At 39.0% G+C, this 8,338-nt stretch overlaps 1 protein-coding gene across 1 annotated transcript; it reads right to left on the reverse strand.

The window, feature by feature from the left end:
• Nucleotides 1–265: 265 nt before the first annotated feature.
• Nucleotides 266–7,742, reverse strand: LOC105277184 (mitochondrial glutamate carrier 1). The gene is made up of 8 exons (XM_011335373.3): nt 7,605–7,742; nt 5,527–5,594; nt 5,253–5,387; nt 4,965–5,114; nt 2,365–2,501; nt 1,777–1,962; nt 1,553–1,703; nt 266–1,388 (listed from the first exon to the last, which is right to left on the reverse strand). Exons 2-8 carry the CDS (start codon nt 5,565–5,567, stop codon nt 1,250–1,252), a joined length of 939 nt encoding a protein of 312 aa, XP_011333675.1. The 5' UTR covers nt 5,568–5,594; nt 7,605–7,742; the 3' UTR covers nt 266–1,249.
• Between the last annotated feature and the right edge of the window lie 596 nt (nt 7,743–8,338).

Genomic DNA, 8,338 nt, shown 5'->3' on the forward strand with positions numbered 1-8,338 from the left:
ACAAAAAGAACAAAGACGAATGTACACGCGAGATGTTATATATGGTAGTTTAAGAAAAACGAAACCGGACCTCTAAATATTTTTCTTCAAGAATATTTGTGTCCGGAGAAAGACAATGTACGTTTAATGTATAATTGATTAATGAACGTTTGAAGCTTATTAATTGACTTATTCGGCCGTATCTCTTATTTCTCCTGCTTGCTCCTTCATTTATTACATTTAAAGGGGACGAGACAGGGATAAATGAGAGAAAAATGCGTCGGCATTTGATCTTTGAACATGAGGTAACATTTCCGTCATATTATATTACATTACATGGCCATAAAGATTACATCCATATTCCGGCGTAACAAGTAAATCAAGAAAATTAGGTAACGGACATGGAGAGCTTTAACAAAATAATCCTATCACTTTATCCTAAAATAAACCGTTTAAAAAAATATCACGATAAATATATCTGCTTAGAGTCTTCAATATACATGTATAATTGACTGGCTAGTCTGGTAGATATAACAACGGAGATCCCAATGTATACGTGTGTGTATATATATATATATATATATATATATATGTATGTGTGTGATGTGTGTGTACAGGTTTGCGGCAAAACGAGCATGATTCGGAGTCGGGATCTCGCGTAATATGTAGAGTTCGTGGAACACGAGGAAGATGAGAAGCCATCGTTACATTGAAAAATGCGGCGACGCGAGTGTCGCGTAACACCTAATACGGCTGCCATAGGGTGAAGACTATAATTAATTGATCGTTGATATAACTCCGGACTATCTCTCTGCTGTATTTCGCGATAACTTTCGATCAACTTTCAAATCCTTTCAACGTGGCGCTAAAACTCTAGTATTATATACTTTGCAAGGAACACAACGCACCGAACGAGCAATGTACATCGACTCCGTCTCTCGCTTAAATTAATGAGTTTTAATGCACTTCGCGGCTATTATTGACACGAGAAAGATAGAGATACACTTCGTTCAACTATGAAGCCATTTAGAATTCGTGACTGATTCGAGAATTATGGCGATGTTCCGGCTGACGCGACGCGCGCCCTCTCTTCACCCTCTCTCTTTCTCCTTTTATCTTACCCCTAACACGATTAAGCGATCGCGAGATTTGTGACAACGGTGTCCGGATCGCGGCGACGGAGAATTTCAAGCCAAGTACAACTACGTCTACAACAATTATTGTCGGTTTCCCAGAGCATTGAACGGCACGAGTCGGCGATATGGCGATTTTACTTGAACCTCAGCAGCCATTCGGCTACGCCGAGGTAGTAGACGGTCTGCGCGATGCCGAACAACGGCGCTATCACGATCATTCGGCACGCGCCACCCTTGAAGAACGCTCTCGGGCCTTCGTTTTTGAACGTCCTCCTACGAACAGAAAGCAGTCGCTCCATTATCGTCACAATTTTACAATTACGAGGAATTTTGAATCGGATATGAGTCGTTATGTAATGTGGGGCCTGCCGGGAGCTGAACTTGGCAGCGACGCGAGGTTTCTGATAAGTGATTATTTGGCTGCGCCAAGAACTCACGTTATACAGTCTAACACTCCGTTGTACGTTGGTTCACCAGGTGCTTTCTTGATGACCTGTAGTCTAGTTTTGATTACGTCGAACGGATTCACCATTAACGCCGCCGTCGAGCCGGCGGCGCAGCCGGCGAGGAATGAACACCAGAACACGGCTGAACAGACGAGCAATGTTATTATTAATTTGCTAGTCTAAAGTTAGTTATTAGCAAGATTGTTGAGACTCACATGAACCGTCTTCTCGCTTCGGGCCGATGTCGTTCAGCCTAGCGAACAGCGGGAAGTAGATGACAGAGAACGTAACATCTCTGAGTGCCGTGGCGCCGGTTCCTTGGTACAGCCCCAGGATACCTCGTTTCCTGAGCAGATCCACCGTTAACGACCAGGCGGATACCTTTGGTATGGCTTTACCCGCTGCAACAGTAATACATTGTTCGATTTACACTTTGCTGTAAAACAATTACATATTTTCTTGAAAACACCGCATATGTGAAATAAAATGCGCGTCAACTTTACGTTTCTATAATTTTCGTTACTATAATTTTTTTCATACGTGATTGATTTGAAAAATTAAATTACGTTGCAGTAACATCTAACTTGGTTTCATGACTGTGCATTACATCATTTTTCAGATCACGCCTAAGGTTTCGATCTCGAAGTGTAGTCGTCCATGGCAATTTATCGAGATCACGAGAATCACGATTGATGTCGGAATATAAAATCACAAGCGGTGCAATAATGATACGTTCGCGATGAAAGAATCCCTGAACGCGCAATTGCGAATAAATCCGTCAAAATGTTGTACTACTCCATCACCTTCTTTAGCTGCCATGGCGACTCTGCCAGCGTCTTGCATTTGTATTTTGAGCAGCTCCATCGGAGTGGTAACGATTATTTGGCATGCTCCCGCCAAGCCGCCGGCGAGCATTTCACGTTCTATTGGCAATTTTTGTCTGGATAACAAATCAACAGAGTACTGGGGTCACGGCGGTGTCGAGGAAAATCTCGATATGAGACAGAGCTGGCACAATCATCGACCATTTTCCGAAATTCTGTCAAGTTGCTTAATTTTATTAGTTTTCAATTGGAATTAATTATTCGAAAATAAATTTCGGAATAATTCATTTCTCTTTCAATTGTAATTTTACATTTATAATTAATTTTATAATTAAATGCAATTACAGATTTGTGTGTGTAATCCTGAATACTCGATGATTTGTTCTGTCCAATAATTTTGATCTTTTAATTTTACATTTATAATTAATTTTATAATTAAATGCAATTACAGATTTGTGTGTGTAATCCTGAATACTCGATGATTTGTTCTGTCCAATAATTTTGATCTTTTCAAATTTCGGAGAATATTCTGTTCCATTATTAATTGAAATAATTTTTATTAAAATATATCGCTCTCTATAATTGCTCTAAAATTATTCCAAACTTAAGATTTATTGCTTTTAGGTAATCGTCGCAGTGCCAACTCTAATGGGATAGAAAGGGAGATTATTCAACGCTAATGCAAGATAATCGTAGTGACAAGCAGCATGTCAAGCATTTCATGGACCGCAGAGCATCAAAAACGCAGTGCAACGAACGCAAACGAAGCAAACTGCTGAATGCCAATTCTATGATTCGTGATTCACCCGCAATTCCGACGTAATATATAATACATATTAATGCGAGCTCTTCCCAAATAAATAGTTAAAATTATGTGGTACATCAAAAAGCATCGCTTTAAACGCTAATTAGATGAATCACGACGCGATTTACAATCTAATTAAGAAATTTACAATCACATTGAATTAAAACGATTGTTTTTAATTAACGATTGTTTTTAAACAGATATTTAATGGTTTCATTTCGAAAATGTTTAATTATATATATGACTAATTCATATACTTTTAAACGTGTCATTCTCGGCTTATTCTGCAAGATGTTTCATAGGAAAAAGAGGGAAAAAACGAAAATTACCCTGCTTTCCTTGATTGCTTGCGACTCAGTTAGTTACGGTTGCTCGCACCGTTTGTCAGGTCATTTAACTCGGAAGCTACATGCAAACTGGTAACTTCGGTTGTCTAGAATTGCAGAACGATACATTTCAATACGCTTTACGATGACACAAGATTTTGGCAACGAGTCCAACTTCGTAATTCGCTAGTTCCAATTAAACAACTTGAGATTGAAATTAAGAACGTAACAACTTTATTCTGAAAATCCATATTAAGAAGCAAATATCATCAAACATTGTTGACCATGTATGTGTGCGTGTATAAGCAGTTACCGAAACAAATCAGTAAGAATTATTAGCAGCAAAGATATACTACAAGAGCAGTTTTTCCAATTCCTTATGACATATGATGCTCTGTCGATCAAACTACAACATAGTAATACGCTACATTAGTTAATTACATCTTTCGGGCTTTTCAATTAGTATATATTTTTTTTAAATTAAGTTAGGCAATTTAAACAGGAAGTGAAATTTTAACGAATAATGCAAGAGATTAAACTATGTTTTTTCACTTTTATTCACAAAGAAATGCACAACATTTTTGCTTTTAGTTTATTAATTCTTGCGTATGTTAATATACTGTCTATTGTTTATATAGTTTGGCTTCATCTTTGGCTTCTCGTCCTAATTGTTATCGACGTTCTCATAGTCGCTGGGGCTTCATGGATACATGCGTTCGCGTCCGCCCATTAATTAGAAACAGAAACGCTCAAAGTACCTACTCAATTAACTGAACGTGCGCGATGTTGACTACAAAGTTTGTTTCGACACGAAACCACAGAGTTAGCCACTTGTTTCATGCCAATTTAACACATTGATTTAATAAAGATGTTTTCCTGTTACACAAAATTAGCGAAAATGTTATGCATTAATAATTTCTGTAAAATTATTAATTTTCCGTTAAATTATTAATTTTGCTAATTAGAAAGCCCATTTTGTAAAGATTGGAATGTTACCACGTTGCATGCCAGTCCACTTGCCATAAACCTTGAATAATCTCTTTCGAAACACACAACTAAGAGTTAAATACATTGTGAAGAAACAATTGCTACGGAGAATTACAGTTTTAGAGCAAAACTATAACAGAAAGTACAATAATCAAATGACAAACGAGAATATACATAAGAAAGAAAGGAAGTGAGAAGTCGTCAAAAAGTGAGAAGATACCGCTAATTATTGCAAAGGGTACTAAAGACATAGAAATTAGATCTGACAACATACAAGTTGTTAATTACTCGTCACAACTATTACAGATAAATTATGGAACTAATAAAAATTGCCATATAAATACAACGCGAGTCTCAACTTTAATCCGATCATTTTGTCGCGCGTTTAATTAAATTACAAATTTATATAACGGTATGACACGAGAAATAATTTTCTAAAATAGTATGATTATGAAACATACCCAGGCCCGGGAGAAAGATAATGTCTAAACGTATCGTTGGCAGTAAGTTTGATGGCTTTTTCGGGTGTGATCAACAATATATTTACAGCGGACCCTTTGTACATCCCGAAGTAACCCTCCGCTCTGTAAGTCTTCTTAAAACAGTCAAACCTGGAAAATAAATTATTCATGCTCGATTATCATTGCGGAAATTGTAAATTTTAAAAGACTAGAAAAAAGTAGACTTTACAAAAATAGATGTAAAACGAATTTACATATAAAAGATATGTAATAATGAAAGATACGTACATTGAGTTGTACATTCGTTCGCCATTCGGGCCGATAATTTGATTTTGCAATCTCGTTTTAACTAAATCGAGAGGGAACACTACGGAGACTCCAATAATTCCGGCGATGCCGCCATTTATGATTTTTGGTAAAAGTCTGAAAAATATAAAGAAGCATTTAATGATGCACAATGAGCCTGATATGTTACGTAAAAATATATTTTTCTCATTAAATTATTTCATAAAAATAAAATTACTTTTATTTCATAAAATACAGTTTATACAACAAAACGTACTTAAATTGTTCCACGGGTTTCGGAGCTGGAGCTTGTGCCATGATTAATGCGAATTGGGAATTCCGCACCTGTTGAACAAATATAACACACAGAGAAAGATATTAAATGTTAAATTTAATTAATCAATTTTAAGCTTGAAATTTCATGGACTGTTAAATTTCAAATTTAATTTCTAATATAGCTCCCAAATTGCGAGGTAATAACGATGATTCTATTTTCGCGAATATCGGCGCGTGTTAAATTGTGTAAACGAACAAAGCAAAATCACGTTCCTTTGAGGGTATATTTGCGTTTCGCGAACGTGAAATCGATGGCTTGCCAGCACAGCATTGCTTGCCATCACTTAAATTATAATACAAGCGCTATTTCACGCAAACTGCAGCACTGCAAGGACACGCTAAACAGTTGTTAAAATATTGTGCCAAAACATGAGAAGGCCGTTTCGTCAGAGAATATTTTGCATGCGTTTTATTGCGATCCTGTCAGTCAAGGCGCACGATTCTTGTGGAAAAATTAGTACGTTCAATATAGCGCTACGTTATGTCATCGATATGCGCGGATGCGGAAACATATAGCGCGACCGAATCGATCATGCGCAAGTTAATCAATTATTCCATTATTGAAAAATGCCGGTAGCATTTTTTCCATGGAAACCGCAAATTAGATTATGTATCATGACACGTTCGCATTATTCTGGAAGCTATTTCCCACGCAAAGTCGTAGTACTAATTAACTCGACTGCGTTTGTGTCACGCACGCGAGTCCAACGTCGCTTCATAACGGGCATTGACATTCTATAATAACGCAATCAATTCCGAATCGCGTCGAACAGCGTGCTATCGTCTTATCAAAGATGTATTCGAACACGTGCTCGCGCATACACGCGAATGGACAAATCGCCAATCTTCCGACCGAGCCATGTAAATTGATTTCGTTGTATCTGCTTCTCTCAATCTGTTGCATAACGCTATCTCCAGATAGAATAGAATTGAGGCATATCGAAAAGTAATTTTTTTCAGTGATTGAGTTATTTTGAAATCGAATGGCAATTTCAGAAAATCTCTAACTCTCTCGGCGAGAAATGAGAATAGAAAATCCAAGCGTTGAGATGCGACCGCACTTTCTAAAAAAAATATTAATATAATTTTTAATAAAATTACGTAACAAGATTAACTCTTGCGATTGTAACATTATAGAATTATAGAAGAATAGGAAATAATGACCAAATAGGGAGATATTGGAAGTTATCATCCGGAGTTATCGCTTAATCGCTATCTTATCGTCAGCAGCTTGAAATTAGAGCGAGCAGACCTAGAAGCGGGAGACTCCGAATATATTTCCATACGTTATGGATATCGGTAGTCGATATAGAATCTATTTTTCTCTCAGCCAAAATTTAGGGACCACTCTTTTAAGCATCAACGTTCAACGCGTCAAACTTCGCGAGTAAAACTTCAAAGACAGACAAACGTATCATTTTCCATTTAATCCCGAGCGAATAGGTCAATTTTTTTATTTTCTTTGACAATCTAGAAATTATAATTGCAGAGATATCAAAGACAATTGCAGAAGACGATCTTTGAGCCTCTCAGGATTCACGAGAGACCGCGTCACCGCGGATCAACGTGGCGAAGTGTCGGGACACCTAATACCGCACGTTAACGAAAAAAAAACGCCGATAGCCTTCGTTCTTATAATTATCAACAGTATTCTGACTAAACGCATCGTTGCATTTTATCGGAGCGAGCAGAGCGTGCATTTCCGACGCCGAAACTCCCGCGAATCGCGAAGAATCGCAAAGTGGAAACAGCTGCGCGCAGTCAGACGCGCCGCGAGCGCGTCCGAGCCGCAGCATTATGTGAATTCTGTTGTCGCGGATCGGAGCAGAGTGAGGAAGAACGTTTCACTGTTTCCGGAAGACCGCAATCGTAATTATCGCACTCGCGCGAGCGGTATCAATACTCGAAATTGCGAGTAACAAATCGGGGACGCAGCGGCAGCGAGATACGCGGCGCGCAAGCCGCGGCTGAGGACTTCCGGGTGAGTAAGCGGAAGATGAGCGGCGGGTCTTGACTTACCGTCAAGGAAATCCGACGTACACGGTGGTCGTCGCCGCGACTGACGTCCCACGAGCGCCGATCAGATTCCCGACGGGGGTGGTGCCGGGGAGGGCGGACTCGGTCGACTACAAACTACCGGAAGCTTCTCCTACGCCCGACGAGTCTTCCACCAGCAGCATCAGCGGTGGTCTATCAATAGCGTTTTTGACAGGAGCTCGGAGCATCAAGACTGTCCTCTGATCGCGCACGGCGCACGCAGATTCGCACAAGTAGTTACCCCAGTGTTGCCGTCAATGGGGATCGGAAAGTCCCTCCTGCCGACCTGCTTCTCTTCCCTAGAAGCCAGTGAAATGAAATTTTTTTAGTACCCGGTCATGCTACTAGAGGTAGCGACGTTGCCTGGCGCGAAATTTAACGCAAAACGCGAATATTTTGTTAAACAAGCGCGATATGTCGTTTTCCGTCTGTCGCGGCCTTCGCTCAGCCACCCCTTTGCAAGCGTGACTGAATCCTCCGCAGATTTGGAAAGAACGTTGTCTTTTTTTTATTGTTCGTTGATTTGATTTTGTAATTAGAGTTTCGATGTTTACAGATTGATTAGTATTTCTGCAGATTACAAATAAAAGAAGCAGCAGATTTTTGTGTAATATTGATACATACTGCGTGATAGGCGAACAGCATATTTTATAGCATATTTAATATTGCGCAACCTTGCAGCAATATTGAAAAATAGAATTTCTTTACGTTCCAGA

This window comes from Ooceraea biroi, chromosome 11 (genome assembly GCF_003672135.1).
Source record: "Ooceraea biroi isolate clonal line C1 chromosome 11, Obir_v5.4, whole genome shotgun sequence".
Taxonomy (NCBI): domain Eukaryota; kingdom Metazoa; phylum Arthropoda; class Insecta; order Hymenoptera; family Formicidae; genus Ooceraea; species Ooceraea biroi.

Excerpts from the sequence above, each read along its gene's own strand:
- LOC105277184 (XM_011335373.3), bottom strand. The coding sequence starts at position 5,567 with ATGGCACAAGCTCCAGCTCCGAAACCCGTGGAACAATTTAA. Across the intron at positions 1,704-1,776 it reads GAAGCGAGAAGACGGTTCAT|CCGTGTTCTGGTGTTCATTC; the intron begins GTGAGTCTCAAC and ends TCGTCTGTTCAG. Across the intron at positions 1,389-1,552 it reads GGAGTGTTAGACTGTATAAC|GAGGACGTTCAAAAACGAAG; the intron begins GTGAGTTCTTGG and ends TTCTGTTCGTAG.